At 41.0% G+C, this 18,159-nt stretch overlaps 1 protein-coding gene across 1 annotated transcript in view; it reads right to left on the bottom strand.

The window, feature by feature from the left end:
* FBLN1 (fibulin 1) overlaps window positions 1-18,159 on the bottom strand; it is a 911,174-nt gene that overhangs the window by 271,582 nt on the left and 621,433 nt on the right. Inside the window, exon 16 of the mRNA XM_086952748.1 lies at window positions 283-417. Within this exon, the coding sequence (XP_086808874.1) occupies window positions 283-417 (135 nt within the window). The remainder of the gene's footprint in view (window positions 1-282; window positions 418-18,159) is intronic.

Genomic DNA, 18,159 nt, shown 5'->3' with positions numbered 1-18,159 from the left:
TCACATTGAAAGAAATAGGATTTAACTGAGATCAAAAAATTTCACCAGAACAGGTTTCCTGCAGCTCATTTTTCATCCTGTTCACATATAAATATCTCGGAGTGCTGATTTCACGTAATTTTATAAACGTATACATTCACGTGTTCTTCCTTTCTAAAGTTTGAGAAGTGGGTTTAGAAAAATGAAATCTCCCGATTGTAATGCAAATGTTGCATCAGTGAAGAAACATTCTGCTTCGGGACAAAGTTACATGTTAGCAGAAGAAAAATAGTTATTACTTACCCACTGTCATGCCGTCAATATACCGTTTTGTAATGTCAAAGGAGTCCCTCAGGTTTCCTTCGGTGATGTCGAATATGATATCTGCATGGTAGTTTGGTTGATACGCAGGTGTGATGGCACGAAGGAAAATTATTTCTAAGAAAAAAACATCGGGGGGAGATTAGAATGCAGAAATTGCGCAAAGAATATGTACAGTGCTTTGAGAAACGCATAGTAGAGCAACCAACTTGTTTACTTAGTGTTACAGCATCCCTCCTCTATCGCATAGGACAGAACAAATTAGTATAATCGGACTATAAGAAGCTCAATAAAGACTACACCCAGAGCATTGATTTCATTTATATCTATATTAAAGAAACACAAAATAGCATGTTAGTCCAGCACCTTTATAATTGTTTTGTTCTAATTTGCATCAGCAAGTAGGAGTATTTATCCAAAGTAGGTTTATAAGATTCATAAAACTGTCAATGTTTTTAGGAACAAAGCTCTGTAGAATTTCATTTTTACAGAGCATTATTGGTCACTGCATTTCAGAATGTTTTACTGAAATGGATAAGCAAGAAAAGCTCAGAATGGATAGAAAATGTGTCCCCAATTTACCTTTATAGAGTACTAACAATTATTTAAATGGCAAAAAGAACCCGCTCATTTTATTCATTGTTAAAGAAAATGATTTAGGTTTCACATCAAGAAGGCTTCAGTTGGTGCACACTTTTGTGATAAATTTAGCTATTTATTTGACCACTATGGTAAGCTGCAGTAGAACACTGGGAAATCAACTGATGGCATTTTGCTGCCAAGGCCGGCTTTAGGGCAGTGTGACAGGTGCAGCTGCACCTGGCGCTCACCTTGGGGTTGGCCTGCTGTGTTTATAAATAACATTGTTTTAACCCGTTTACCGCGGCCGTTATTTCGGCCCAGTGCGGGCGTTCTTAAGAGTGGGAGGGGCCGCGTCGGCCGTTCGCCGTTCGCCGCACCAGCCAGGTAGTGCTCGCGAAGGCCAACGGCCGACGGGAGCAGGAAGGGGTTAAAAGCACGTGCTGCAGAGTACAGTATGTGTCCACCAGTTTCAAACAATAAAAATGTCAAAATAACTCTGGTGATTAATGTTACTGCTGGGGAGAGGGCAGAGTTTTGTCTAGTGGCAGTTTTGACTTATTCTAAAGTAGCTCAGAGGGTTAATGCACCCTGCAGATCACAATGGGTTACTGCTTTGGTCACAGAAATCCTTTTGTTACTTGCAGTTCAAAAGTGACAATACTAATACAGCACAGGGACCTAAGAACTGTCAAAGAGCTGCATGCAAACTTCATGCTATATATTATATCTTCGTTTTTTACCCCAATATTTCCTTACTCAAATGTTGCTAATAGTGCTTACTTTGGGTAGAAATACATTCTCATTAGTAAAGCCAAGCCCCCCAACCACTGTGGTAGTTTGTGCTTCTCCAGACCATACCCTCTTCAAATATGCTGCCTACTAGTATCGATAACATGTGATGCCCACACCTTGCAATCTTCATTGTCTATTATAACACATCTTTATAGACTGATGTACACATGTATAATTCATTTTCTCTGTATGATGTGTGTGTTGTAAAGTACTTTGACACCCTATACTGGAATGAGTAGCGCTGTGAAAAAATTAAATGTATGTGAGAGAGGGGCTCTGGAAAGATGAGAGGGCACGGTTACAGGGTGGTTGTGAGGGAATCCGTGGAGAAGAAGGAGGTCATTGGGGAGGGCACCAAAACGATTGTTGCACTGGGTGCCACCAGCACTAAAGCCAGCACTGGCTGCTGCTGTTGCGAATACACATATTACTAAGAATATCAGACTTCATTCTCACATGGTGGGAATTTATAGAAAATGTGCTCTTATTTTAGTTTTTGGATCACCATCATAAACCTGTATGAGAAAAATCAGGAGAAATAACAGTTTTCTCCTAAATATGGTTCATCAAATCCCAGCACAGAGCCAGCTTTTTTTCACGGGGCAAAATCACCTGCGTGCTCACCAGGATTGATAAAGTGTGTATAACACCACCAAAAATGATTTATGTTCTGGCTAAAATATGTTATCAACCTTTATATGTGCTTTGCTCCTTTTGTGACCCTCGATGCCTGGCCGTCACTACAGTACATTTCCATGAGGACCATGTCCCCGAGCCCTGTAATGGCTGTCACAAAAAGGTGTCCTTGTTGTGGCCAGCAAATCAAGTGGTTTCCTTTGGGACACTTCCATCTGCCTCAGGGGGTCAGAGTGAGCTCACCATGCCCCTTTATATTTTTTTAGTTTTTTTGTCCCCAAGTCCTGTAATGGCTTCTACAGCATTCTGAACATGTTGTGTCCAGCCAATAAGAATTTAACAGTGCTATTATAAGTGTCTGATCAGAGCATATTTGGGCACCAACAGTCCAGGCATACCGGTTATTTTAACCACTTCAAGGCCACCTGAGCACCTCTTTAAACGCAGATTTCTCTAAAAAAAAGTAAAATAAAGTTAAAACTTTTTGTCAAATTTGGTGTACTACTGCTCAGTAATCGTTTCTGTATCTGCAACAGAATTTTCCTGAGAAAATTAATATTGAAATGGACGTTTTGGAACCCCTTTTTTTGCTCATGCTTGGCAGATCACCCCAAAATGTTCCAGGAGGGAGCTGATGTGGGTTAACTACTTTTTTGGAAAGTTTCATGCAAATGAGTCAAATGGCACTAAAGGTATTAGCAAAACTATAAAATGATCTTCCTATGGAAACTTTGACCTAACTATAATTAAACAGAACATCACTGTGTAAAACACACACACATTTGTATATAAAGATTATATTATTGATTTCCTAGTTCTACCGGTTCCTAATATGGTAAAATATTCTGTATGTCTTTTCTTTGCTGTGGTGCACTGTTCTCAGCTCACATCTTTAGCGTTTTGAGGAAACTTTCTGGCTGCCAGAATATCCATGCTTCTGGAACAGAATCAGGCATGGTCCTCTATAAAAAGAAAATCCTATTGACTCTAGATATATTAACACAATGGGCACCTAGGAGAATTAATAAGCATGAATAAGCCCTAGGACAGTGGTTCTTAACATGTGGTCTGCGGACCCCTGGGCTTTTGATAAAGACCGTTCTGGTCGAAACGCATCAGCCTTTGGATTAAACTTTTCACTGCAACCATATTTGGGAGTGTGAGTTTTCTTCCTTTGTTTCAGTTTAACACAGGGTTCTCTGCTGCATGTACAGTGGGTCCAGATCTCACTATCTTGCACTGACTCTGTGAGAGGAAGGCAGATGACAGCATGATATATATATATATATATATATCTCAAACGAAGCACTCCCAACAACCTCCAGCAAACAGGAGCTGTAAAGCTGGCGAAGAAGGAGACGGACCACGAAGATCAGGCAAGATGTTGTTTATTTTAACCCAAGATTCAGCAGCGACGCGTTTCGAGTCCAAGCGCCCTTGTTCACACAACAGTCACCATGAACATAGTTAGTTTATAAATGCTATAAGGTGCACACCCACGTGCAGTACGTGACTAGACATGTGACCATATAGAGTGAAAAAAAATACTTAGTATTTTGTTTCAAGCAGCTAGTACTGTTAAAAGCATTTATCACGAGTTGAATCTCTGCAGTAAGCTGAAGCTGAATCATACAATCTTATATTGTTAATTGTACCTGAAATGTGTCTTTACATAAACAAAGCATGTTTGTAAAAAGTAGTTCATAAACATATAGATGCATATACCAGAATATATATAAAAATAACAGTTTAAATACATGTCATCATCTATATTTAACTGACGCCCAATGTGTCTCATTATCGTTATTGTGAAATCTGTATAAATACACGAAACATTCTTACTTTTTCATAGTAAAACTACATTTCTTATATTTCAAAAGACTGCATGAATTTTACAAAATCTATTAAATTCTCCATGGTTGTAATAGTGCAAATAACAAAGCAGCAACTAGTTCAATGTGCAAAACTGTGCAAAATTTTGCAAAAAAATACTATAAAGTGCAAACCGTATGATTCAAGAAATGTATCAATATTCAGACCAATAAAATACACCAATTATCTAGGATAATATTGTTAAAATCATCTAAATAACATTCGAAAATTCATCATATTGGTAAAAATAGTGCTAAAAAGAGGTAAAAGATATATATATATATATATATATATATATATATAAAAAATATGTACAAATTAGTATCATCAGGCACATTAATAGAGTTATATATGTGTTGTTTTCAGGCAAGAGATGGATTACATATCATAAATAATATTAGGGAACCTATATATTAAGATAGCATCATGAAAACAACCTAACAAATTCTAATTCGACACGGACACCAATAACAGAGTGACATTGATGTAGGCTGTCTAAAAATGATTTAAGTTATATATTGGGAAACAAGAGAATTAGAGGAAATTATGCATCTCTTCAGTATTATTCAACCCATTCGGCCATTTACTGTCAAACTCTAAAATCATTTTAGTCTCCAATTGTCTCAGCAAGCGTTCACGGTTTCCACCCCTGCGCATCTTGGATACAACCCCCACCACAAAGTATTTTAAACAGGCCACGTCATTATTATGAGTGCTTTTAAAGTGTCGGTCACTGGGTAAGTGGGATCACTGTGCAAAATAGCCCTTAGATGCTGCAGAATCCTGACATGCACCTGTAGCTTAGTATTTCCGATGTAATTCAAGCCACAGGTGCATGTCAGGACATACACGGCAAATTCTGTTTTGCAATTGAAATTGCCTGAAATTGCTACCTCAAGCGTGCTGAAAGGAGTTAGATAAATGTGTTTATACAAAACACATATATATATATATATATATATATTACCTACTGGCGGTCGGTATAGTTAGGATTTTTTTCAATGTTAAATCTCAAAATTCTATTTGGAATAACTTTGGCTTCAGTTGACGAATCTGCCTGAAAATGTCCTCAAAATGGCCTTGCGGCGCCCCGGTCCTTCCCTGAAAGTTTGGGGGGGATTCGTCAAGCGGGGGCCGAGATAAAAGGGGGGTCCCAAAACGCGTTTTCTCCATGTTAAATTCCATAGGGCGGTCGATTTCACTTTTAGCCCGAACGGCTGAGTGGATTTCCACCACATTTGGCAAAATTGTAGGGACTGGTAGCCCAATGTGCCTTTGCTATGTCTCGAAATATGTGCTCCAGTAGATTTTGAGTAATTTAGGTTCAAAAAAATATATATATCTATAGGCGCGCCCCGGTGCGCGCCCCGGGGAGCGCTCCGGGCGCGTCACGCGAGGTGCGCACGGAAAGCTGATTGGTTCTCGGGTGTCTGTAAACATTCGAAACAGTCCGGTGCGGCCGGCATCTTGTGTCTCGGTAAAATCGAGACACAAGAGGTGGCTAAAACAAAGGGGGAAATGACTATAAGGCGTCAGGGATAGACCACCTCTGACCCCCTAGGTTTGATGTGGGGGCAATAAAAGGGACCAGCGGGGCATTTAAAATATATATTTTTTTTCGTTTTGCGCGGGTGGAGCGCTCGGTGCGCTCCCCGGTGCGCGTACCGGGGAGCGTACTATGAGGAAAAAAGAATGACAGAGTTTTTAAAAAAGGTAGACTTTTTTTTAGAAATTGGAGGTAGTTCTAAAAAGAACTTTTTTTTTTCTTCTTTTTGTTGTTTTATATTTTTTTGTGTTTTTTGAACATTTTGTACTTTTTTTGGCTTTTCAAAACAGTTTTATATTTTTTTTGTATTTTTTTAGGGCGAGAAACAAAAAAAAGGGAATTGAAACTGGCTCAACTGGAGCAAAAAAACAAAAAACCCAAAAAGTTAGTCTTTTTGGGGCACTTGTGATTGTCACCTGCAAGGACGATGAGCTTTACGCTCTGTTCACCATAGGCGATAAGCTTGCCACATGCAGTACAAGTGATTTTGAAATCAGCAAATCTTGGCTGAATACAAGGCATCATCTCTGATGTTTCTGGTCCCGATGAAGTGGGTTAGTTTCTTTGGGAGGTGGTCCTTGAAGACTGGGGGAGGTTACTGGCCAGTTCCCTGAGCTATGCACGAGAATAGTTGTTAGGGTGCTTTCGGGTCATATGACGAATCATGGTATAGTTACCAAATGAATATTTTTTGTTTGGGTTGCCCCTTGAGAGTTCTTCATTGCAGATTAGGCAAGTTACCTTGGCCGCATTCACTTTTTTCTTGCCCTCTGGGAGTGAAAAAAACTCCCATACAATGTGTGGCTTGGGCTTGTATGGGGTATTTTCTTCAGGCAGCCATCTTCTCCTCCCCTCCTCCTCTTCCTCTTCCTCCTCCTCCTCTTCTTGACCACCAATATAATCTTGAGCTGGTCCTGTTGGTGGTGGTGGTGGTGGGGCAGATGCACCAGCTGCTGCTGCTACTGAAGCCATTATAAAGATCAAAAAGGTACAGAGATGTACAAACAGGTCTTCCTCAGTCAAAGGACAAAGTCAGAATAAGGAAAAAAGGTGGGGTCTTTCATCATTTGGAAAAAAAAACTGTCCTGAACCAATGAGAAGTGTTATTTTCAGGTCACAAGACCAGGGGCTTCATCATTATGAAACCAAAACTATTATGAACCGGGGGCACGCTCCGGGTCGCGTAGCGTAAGCGCGTCGGATGTTTACGTTGCGCGATCGTATTCGCTTGAGTACTTCCGGGTGCGCTTACGCCGTGCGTATCACGCGGACGCAGCTACGCGATACGTCACCATCATGTTTTCGTTCGCGATATTGGCGCTCACGGGACGCTCCCCGGAGCGCGCCCCGGGGCGCTTTATAGAAGTACGTTTTCCGGGGCGCTCCCCGGGGCGCGCACTGGGAGCACTCCAAAAAAAAAATTTTTTTTAAAAATGGGATAATTGTAGGGACAGGTAGCCCTATTCTGAAGTGGTTTTTACGAAAATTAACTTTGGAAAAATATGTATTGTGCTACATTGGGCTTTATATATGTTAGAGCCAAAATGTAGCCCAAATGTAGCCCAATGTAGCCAAAAGATGGCCACCAGAGACAAAAAAATACAAATGTAGCCCAAATATCAGCTAGATGTAGCCCAACTGTAGCCCAATGACAGAATGTACCAGAGTGTTCTAAAGAACAACTAGAGCGCTAACAGTCTTATTTATAAAGTGAGACTTATAGTTAGGAATTAGCATTTAAAAAACCTTTGAAATTCACTGAAAAAACCATAGGTTTCACACCAGTTATAGTTAGGAATTAGCATTTAAAAAACCAATGAAATTCACTGAAAAAACTATAGGTTTCACACCAGTTATAGTTAGGAATTAGCATTAAAAAAACCTATTAAATTCACTAAAAAAACCATAGGTTTCACATCAGTTATAGTTAGTTGGAAATTTTACTGACGTAAAACCAATGAAATTCCACGTTATAGTTAGTTGGACTCACTATAACTTGCGCGCCTGCAATGCACTGCTGATGACGTCACATATTACATCACTCATGACATGGTCAGTGACATCACTCATGACATCACTGATAACACCATCCTTGTGACAGACTGACAGACCTCCTTTCAGTGTAATGTAACCCTTGAAACACATATTCAAACAATAGAAACTAACATTTTCAAAAAAATGGAGATACCCATACCAGTTACAATAACCAATTCAGTAATTCCACCATCTATATACACATCCACTCATACACCAACAGTTCTATATAGTCACTCATACATATTCTCACTCATCATATATAGTGATACACATATACATCCTGTTACACACCGACAGTCTTACAAAAGTTACTCACACACATACTCACACATGCAAATAAACTATTGAACATCCATTTATTTGCATATACAGCTATACATACATTAGCACATTACTTCTAAGGAAACTTACACATACTTACTCTCTTAAACAATCATTTATAGAAACACATACTTATTTAAACAGCTACTCTTTCAATCTCTCACTCTAACATATACTTACTTATATACATCAATGCTAATATATACAAGAATAAAACACATGTAGTTACTCATAAAGACACTAGTGAGACAGGTATTCACTCACTAACACACACATATACACACTCATCCACCCATACAGTCCTGCACATATGCTGTCTTCAAAACACATACAAACAGTGAGTCAGTCACCAACCCATGCAGCCACTTATACACAAAGTGAAACACTGATACATATATTTAAATATTTAAAAATTACTCGTTAATATATGTATTCACTAAGATACACATAATAAGGCAGTTAACCAATCAATTCTTTTAAAAAAAACATCCATTTAGACACTTATTTAACCATTTATTCTTCCATCGTCCTTTACAAATACATATATAAAACATATTTATTTTTCATAAAGACACACATTCACTGGATGGTGTTATCAGTGATGTCATGAGTGATGTCACTGACCATGTCATGAGTGATGTAATATGTGACATCAGCAGTGCATTGCAGGCGCGCAAGTTATAGTGAGTCCAACTAACTATAACGTGGAATTTCATTGGTTTTATGTCAGTAAAATTTCCAGCTAACTATAACTGATGTGAAACCTATGGTTTTTTTAGTGAATTTAATAGGTTTTTTAAATGCTAATTCCTAGCTATAACTGGTGTGAAACCTATGGTTTTTTCAGTGAATAGCTAGATAGATAGATAGATAGATAGATAGATAGATAGATAGATAGATAGATAGATAGATAGATAGATAGATAGATAGATAGATAGATAGATAGATAGATAGATGTACACATTCAATAATGCAGTGCTTTTTCTGCCCCACTCAGCCCGTGGTAGTTGGCGCGTGCGCTGGCGAAGCTCACCGGACATGACATTTTCCAACACGAACAAAGTAAAAGGCTCTCTCAGGGGATCTGTTTAAGCTGAGATTTTATTTCAGTTACGCGTTTCGGGGAACACAGTCCCCTTGTTCATGTTCAGTGAAATTCATCTGCTCTTGCATGCATCTTCAGCTGGGGATGTTTGTTGAAAGATTTATGACTAGCAGGCTCAAGGTCAAGGTTAAGGGGCCACGAGGACATTGAACTACTCTGAGTCTTGCTTAGTAGAACAGCAGAAAAGAAAAAAATAAAGGGAACATTTTCATTTCGGAGGCCCACTGGAAGGCTTTTAAATCAAATTAATGTTATGCTACAGTGCAGAAACCTATTAAAGGTAAAGGAATTCTTGAAAGTTCATTACTTATAGCACCAAGCACATTAAGTTGAACTCACCTGTGAAGCCCACTGAGGGCTAATTAAATAAAGGACAAGCCGTGGAGAGTGGCTTTCCACCTATCCTGTGCAGTATCATGTGGCCTGTGACCAAGGAGCTGTTGTGTCTTCAACTGGGGATGTTTACTGAATGTTATATTAACCATGGGCAATGAACTCCGCTCCGCTAGAAGAGGTGCAGAAATTTGTTAACTACGCATTACATTGAAAACACAGAATTCATGCAAAAATGCCGGTTTTGGCTACTGTGCCCACCACCCTTTGATAAAACAACTTTACCTTTACATGCTAAAAAGCATATAACCAATTCACAAAAGTGAACTTTGAAAAATATCAGACAATGAGAGAGGTGATGATTTTGGGGTCCCCCCTAACCTAGGGGGAGGGCCAAGTAGATAAACCAAAGGCCAAGCAAAGCATTATGGGGCAAGATTCTAGAGTGCAGTGAATATTACAGTATTAGCTCTCAGCTGAGCCGGGAGAGCCACTGCGGCTTGAGGAATGTTTTGATATTGGAGTCTGACTCGCGGACCCGCAGTGTCTGCACACCAGGAGAGGGGGACTGTCGACGGGAGTTGTGCCACGGAAGACTGCTTGGTGAGCACCCGACCTCCAACCCCTTCCCCTTGAATCCCCTTGAACCCGGCTCGCAGGGCTAGCAATATCTGTGAACCAGGAGAGGGGAGGGAAAGAGTCAGCACGCACAGTCAGCCGCAGTTCCGTTTACTTCATTTACTCACGCATCTGGAGGTGAGGTGAGGGCTGCGTGGCTGTGCCTGACTCGAGGACAGAAGAGGGGGGGGTGACACAGGGTGGACATGTGCGAGCCCAGCTGCCGATAGAGGCAGCTGCAAAGTAAGAGCCCGGGAGTGACTGGAAGGCAGCTCGACTAGGTCTAGCTGACCCGTGGTCCTCTCCGTGAGCACCGCTTGCCGCCACTGCGTCCCCTTGGCATCCCACGCCTAATATTGGTTAGTAACCAGTTAGCAGCCAGCGGCCGGCGGCCACCTGCATCCTGCCAGATAGTAATCAGCCACTATCTAAATCAGAGAATTGATAGAGTATCAACTGAATTTAAAAAAAAAACGGAAAAAATATGGAGACCTAAGCAGGAGCTCCAACAACAGACCCCACCAGGAGGGCTCCGATAGAGGGAGAAAACCTCGCTTTCTAGTTCCCAAAATACCTACTAGTGATCTAACACAACAAGGATACAAAAAGGAAAAGCAAGGGGAAAGCCAGGGAAAGAGCAGGAAAAAGCAGAGCGATGAGGTCAGGCAGAATAAGGCAATTACCAAAACCAAAATCCGATTCCAAATCTAAATCTAAATCACGGAAAAGGAAATTGGGGAAACTGGAGTCAGTATCTCCACTACATCCAAACAACTCTCAGGAAATTAGCCAAACCGCCTGCAATAAAAATAAGGAAGGCCCAACCTTGGCAGTAAAGGAAATGTTGACATTAGTAGCAAATCAAAATCCAACCTCAACTCAACCAATACACGAAAAAGTTCAAGTTAAGCTCTCTGCCACATTGCCTTGTCTAATTACAACCCTTCAGCAAACATAGAGACTCACACAAACCTTATTACCGCTAGCATCAAAGTCACCATCAACAGACCCAGACAACCTAGTAATTATTGACGGAATGTCAGCAAAGAAAAGGATATGTTCCCACCAACCGAAGATTTATACAAAGTTTTCCTTCCTAAAAGACCCTGGGACAGTTATTTACTCCAAGACAGGGAATATCAGAGGTCTTCACACACCGCTTCTACAAAGCGAACCTGACTGCAGCCGCACGAATAGCAATCAAGCAGACCCATCGCGACTAGCCGGGGTCCTCTACTCATCCAGTAACGAGGCTGCCGTTGCCACGTCAATATCAACATCGCTTGAATTAAAAAGAGCGGCAGCACTCACTAACCGAGTAGACCGGGAACCTACAAACTACAATACTCGGGAAATGGCGGCCACTTGAAAAATCACCATCAAAGACTGGAGCTTACCAAAGAAAGCTGAGTCCCTAGAGATAGTAACTAACCCACATCCAGAGAATCAGGGTGAAACTTATTCGAGGAGGTCTCGCTCACCACACCTTGGAAACCAAGACGCCGTAAAGGAAGTCAAGGTACTGATTCACAAAGAGGAGGTAAGAGATGACCTATCTCCTCCAAAATTATTAAGTAGCTCGCCAATCTCAATGAAGGAAACCTGTGATGCACAAACAGAACCACCTATGGTAATCGAAGAGCAAGGAAGTGGAATTCAACCACCCCAACTGCTAAACACACCCTTGATTCAAACCACGACACGCCAATTAAACTTGAGTAGCATTTCTGAACAAACAGTACCAAATAATAGGTCAGCAGAGCAAACACCATCCCAAAGCTACACCCTACTGCCGTACAATGATTCCCACTCTATAAACAACTCCATAAATAATGTCTTCCATAGCACGACAGGAGTGGGAAGAATTAGTTGCTACCTATAACCTCAAATCACCTGAAGAGAATCCACCCATTGATGTGACATCGAGCCTTGAGAGGAGTAGCAACCCAAATCCATATGAATAACAATCTTAAACACTCTGCATTACTCGGCCACAGCCCTGGAATTCCAGTCACAAAAAATGGACTTGCAGCTTTCTGTTCTGCAGATAATGGCTGATTCTATTTCAGGAATTGACTGGAAAATCTCATAAGGAGGGGTCAAGACGCCGTTTCTGTGGCTCAAACAATTCCACCACAATCACTATCCTGTGATCCAATTTTAGATAAATTATCATCTTTACCATCCATGTTAGGGGACTTGATAAGTGACCTAAATGCAACAGTTCTACAAACCCTGACTCCGCAAACTTCGGACCCACAGGCAGAACTCTCAGTGGCACCAACAGGCCTAGTGACCGAGCAGTTGGCTGATAAGAACTCAGTTATTATTTCACCCTCAATTCAAACATCATCGACAAGATCATTGGAAACAGAGTTAATGATCACTACTGCGACCACAGTTGAACCATCTTTAACAAATAACCAGGCCTCCAGCAGGGCCCGCAGAAAGAAAAAAGTAAAGGAAGAAATCGGCTGCTAACGGATGCAAGATAAAACATAGAAATACAATCGAACTCTTCTCCTCTAGCAGCAACCTATGGCTGGACACCAAAAGATAATGAACAACCATCTACCCTGCACATGGTCCCTGAAAGTACTCCATCAGTGTCCCCACCATGTTGCATAAAACTGACAACCAGCGTCACTAAGAAATTTGCACCAAAAAAACTCACACAGAAACGCTTACAATTTAAATCAACTCCATCCCCACATATAACGCTGAATTAACACCATCGGAAAATATTCCAACAGCAGGAAGAGAAGACAACGTCACGCCCATCAACCCGGAGTCTCCTCAGCAACTGAAATGTAAATTGAATAGTAAAACCCGGGAACTGAGGACAGACAATGATCAAAGTGAACAACCAAATTACTTGGGCACAGTATGCCCAAGTCAACCCCTTCAACCTATTCAACAGGGCTACGAGAGATCATCAACTGACCCAACAAAACCCCAGCATTTGAAAAGCCCAACATCAATTCTCTTCATTCCTGAATACACTTCTCAAAGTAGGGACGACATACTTAATAGGGGAAACACATTAAGACTCTTGCACTCAGTAACGAACCTAGCATCAGTTCCATTGACCTCATGCAAATAGAGTTTCAGGCAAACACCGAGCCTCACAGTCCAGATATAACAAAAGCGACATGGAGCTCTTTAGAGACAGCACACAAAATCATGGAGGAAGAAGCAACATTCCAGCAATGGGGGATAGAACTGAGACTTGAAAAGCGACCTTGCTATCCGACACCTCTTTTACCACCTATTGGACCATCGGTACAAAAAAGTACTAACTCAATACTAAAGGGAGCTAGGAGCAGCTCGCCTAGGATGCACCTCCGAGAAACAAAAAGTCCCAGATCGGGACAAAATCAAAATCACAGTAGCTATCCTTCGCCAAAAACCGTCCATAGTTGGAAGTCAATTCAACGTACAATCGTCACAACAACTGTCGATAATTGACAAAAAAGGAAAGAACTTACCAACCCCTTAGCTACGCACAGGGAAATTAGAATCTGCTCCTGGAACATCAATGGTTTAGCCAGTAAAAGCAATAATCCCGAATTTCTTCAACACCTAAGTACATTTGACCTTCTATTGCTCCAAGAAACTTGGGCAGAAAAGGCATTTGAGCTCCAAGGGTTTACATCTTGCTGTATTCCGGCAAATAAAACTCTAACTTTGGGCGAAGATCAGGAGGCTTGATGTTCTTCGCCTCAATACCAACAATAGGTGAAATTGAGGCAATGGATTTCCACATACCTCCCCCAAGCGCCATACAGGTGGTAAAAATCTCACTCTGGTTAAAGAAGGAGCTCCGGGAAGAAATTATAATTAACATATACATTCACCCCAAACAGAAACAAAAAGTTGCGGAAGACCTGGCAAAAGTGCTGGAAAAAATAATGGAAGCAAGGGAGTCCGATTCATTCATCTTGGCCGGCGACTTTAACATGCTTCTCGTTAATAAAGATCAAGACACGGACCTCATCCAAGATTTGAATGCAGTGTGGGGCGTGCCAACACAAGGCCCAACAAAAAATAAGAAACTAACAAAGCACTAAAAAAACTTACTTCGACAACTTGAACAACTTAACTTAAGGGCCCTAAATGGTCGCGATGACGACCCACCAGCAGCCACCTTCCATTCCAACAAACAATCCTCTCATCTTGTTTACATGTTCATATCTCTAAACATGTTCTGTTGGGTAACAACCTTCAGAATAGGGACGAGCGACCTCAGCGACCACCTGCCACAAGAGGCCGAAATAAGATCTAATTCTCAGCTGAAAACTGAATCATTTACAGGCCTCGACACAGAAGTCAGTTCAAACTTAAAGCGGCTAATGGTGTAACACCAGCAATATTGACTCCATAAGTTCCACAGCAAAATCCCTTTTCACCCTACCTGCCAGTTCCTTGACTAAGGCGTTGGATGTCTGGCAAATCTTCACTCAAACCATTAGATAGGAAATGGTAAATATCTTGCCTAATAATTTACGCCAATGGAAGGGAATTTCAAACGAAAAACAACTAACCCCAGAAATGAAAATACAAAAACGATTAATAAATCAAACATTAAGACAAATGCGGAAGGACCAAACCAACCACAGCCTGCAAGCTGTTCTATGGGAAGCAAAAAAACTGTTAAAACGGTTGAAATGGGAAAAACAGAAGCTAAGAAGTGAAGACATGTGGGTAAAACTTCGTAATGAAGGGAAGCAGAAAAACAGCTCCAAGTTTTGGCAAGTGGTCAAAAGAATACAGAATCCTGAGCCTCCAGGTCAAAACTCTCACGTATCAGAGGAGGCATGGACAAAATAACTATTGACGCATTTCAATAACAATGATACCTCAGAGGATGCCGTTATAAACAATCCCTGCACAAAAACAACAAGGACTAAAACAAGAAGGGAAACCCAACTACTACACGGGCATAAAAACACAAGAAATGTGGGAGCAAGGGGCTACGAGTCCATCAAAACTTGACAAATCGAAGACGGAAGGAAACCCTGCGAAGGTTGTTAAGTCAGGGCAAAAGAAAATTTTCCCGGTAGACATCAGACGGGAAATAACAAGGGGGAGACCCACCGGAGCTCCGGGTCCAAACGGCATACCACCTATGCTGTACAAATCAGACGCGGAGTTTTGGAGTGTATCATTAGCACCAGTATTCAACAATATAAGGCACACCCAGACTCTTCCAGAATCATGGCAAGGGTCAGTCATCAGCCCGATTTACAAACACAGTAACATGAAGCATCCAAACAACTATCGGCTCATTGCCTTATTAGACGTGGAGGCAAAATATTTCGCAGGAATCATCCTGGAGGAAATAAAATCATGGGCATCTGAAAACTTCATCATCCCAATTAACCAAACTGGTTTCTGCAAAGGCCAAGGGACCACAACCAACATCATGGCACTGTTCCTGCTGATGGGAGCAGCAAAAGAGACAAAGTCATCCTTATACCTCTCGTTCATTGACTATACTGCGGCATTTGAGCATGTGGACCGCAATAAACTCTGGCAGAAACTGGAAAATTGGGGAATACGGAAACATCTACTAGACATGCTAATACTACTCCATTCAAAAACCTGGATTAAAATTAAGCTTGGGGCAGGTACACACCTCTCAAAGCTCATTAGGACAACAAAAGGGTTAAAACAGGGGTGCGTACTAGCACCAATCTTATTCAACCTCTTTTTAGCCGACCTACCTGGGGAACTTGACAAAATCCCTAATCACGCACCTAAATTAGGGAAAATCATCCTCTCCAACCTGCTATACGTGGATGATCTGGTGCTGATAAGTCGGACGCCAATGGGCCTTCAGCATCTCTTGAATGCAGCTCACACTTTCTCAGCAAAGAATGCCCTTCAAATAAACTTCAACAAATCAAAGGTCATGGCTGTGAACTACAGGAAAAAAAGGAATCTTTGCTGGCACCTGAATGGAGTAAAGCTCGATCGGGTAAACACATACAAGTATCTAGGAGTAATCTTGGACTAAAAAAACACGTCTAGGGCACAACTTGACTCGCTACGAGGGAAGGCGACAACAACCTACTTGGCATTAAAATCATTAAAGGCCAAACTACCCGATCTTACACTTAAACCTCTCTTTGATGTCTTGCGTGCAAAACTACAGCCTACCCTTACATACGGGAGCAAATCACTTCACGGGAAGGATGCCGCACTATTGGATACAGTCATAGCCAACTCATAGAGGGCTATTTTTAATCTTCCAAAATATGTCTCTCCTGCTCAGATCCGATTAAAATTCGGCATCCTCAAACAAACATTAGAAAGGCGGAGTGTGTGCATATCCAGCTGGCACAAGATTCTCAATGCACAGACCAGTTCCTTAAACTCTAACGTATGGGAAGAGTTACTTCGGCACCGCAACTCCTTGCCCAGAGATTATTTATTGAATCACTCCAAGTTCTAGGCTTGATAGACATCTGGGAAACGTCAATAGACCTCATGTCTTTCAAAAAAATCGCCAAAAAATCAGCATGTATTATTTCAGCGATCGAAGACAAGAAGGATCTATCACACAGGGCGCACGGCTGGATAACGTTGGGTGATTACGGAAAAATACAATCACAAGCATACCTCAATATCGGTATGAAAATAAAGGTTAAAGATAAGTTTCTAAAACTACGACTCGGAGTAATCCCCATACTTCCACACCTCCCACCATGGGAGAGAAAAAGCTCTTCACAGCACTGTCGCCTGTGCAAAATTGGCAAAGAGGACCTCGTTCATGTGATTTGCATCTGTCCTAGACTAAAGGACCTGAGGTATAACTTTCTACGACCATCCTTCAAACTACATGCCGTTCGGACTTGCAGGCAGGCAGTTAAATTGTGCTTTAACACCAGCAAAATTAAATTGAATTGCCAGGTTGTGAAGTTCTTTGACCTAACAAGATAAAAACTTAACAGCGTTTGACGAACATTATAAGGTTCTGATGATAATCACGAACTGATCTTAATCAATTTCTTACTTTTAAATTCTTCTAACTCGCTAAGTTTAAGTACAAATGGTTTTTTAATTGTACCTACTGGTGTTTTTATAATTTTGTAAAGATTTTAATCAATCATGTACAAATAAACGTTTACTTACTTACAGTCAACCAAACCTGCTACTATTCAATATAGCGCTCACAGAAAGGGTTATGAACTTTTGAAGTAGTACTTGCAGTCAATGTTCTTAACATTGTTACCAGGGAAATGGAACCAAAAGTGCTGGGGGCTGGGGGGGGGGGGGGGGGGGGGGGGGGGGGGGGGGTGGGGGGGGGTGGGGGGGGAGGGGGACAAAAAAAAGGTAGATTGTAAATCTGAAAAGCAGAGTGGTATGGAATTATTGCTCATTAGGGAGTGTTTGGGTTGTAATTTAGCAGTTTGTACAAAGCAAAGTATAAATGGCATGCTTTAACAGCAGATTGTTAAGTGGGTTTACGGGCTCCCATGCAGATTTGTGTATCCACTGCAATGTTACACAGTGGAGTTTGCATTTGAGGGCTACAGCGGATTTGCAAATCTGCTCAAATCTACTACAAAATGTATATAAAGTATTTTTTTTAAATGTCTACAGTTTAAAAAATATATTACTAAATTAACAAGCAAAATAAATTGTAGTATACTTAGTACTATAAATAAACCGTGGACATTAACTAAAAATACTAAACATAGGGCCATAATACTTTGAAAATAGAATTTGACAAATCTTTGAAATTCACTGAAAAAAAACAAAGGTTACAGGGATGTTATAGTTAGGAAATAGAATTTAAAAAACTTTAGAAATTGGCTGAAAAAAAACAAAGGTTACAGGGATGTTATAGTTGGGCTTAGATCATACATGCACAAAACCATAGAAATTCAAATGTTACAGTTACCTGAGCTACCTATATCTTATTCTCCCGCAATGCACTGCTTATGACCTCACATATTACATCACTCATGATATCATCAGTGACATCACTGATGACATCTCTAATGAAATC

The sequence above is a fragment of the Lissotriton vulgaris genome, chromosome 1_2, assembly GCF_964263255.1.
Source record: "Lissotriton vulgaris chromosome 1_2, aLisVul1.2, whole genome shotgun sequence".
Classification (NCBI taxonomy): Eukaryota; Metazoa; Chordata; class Amphibia; order Caudata; family Salamandridae; genus Lissotriton; species Lissotriton vulgaris.
This window is presented reverse-complemented; position numbering and strand designations above follow the sequence as displayed.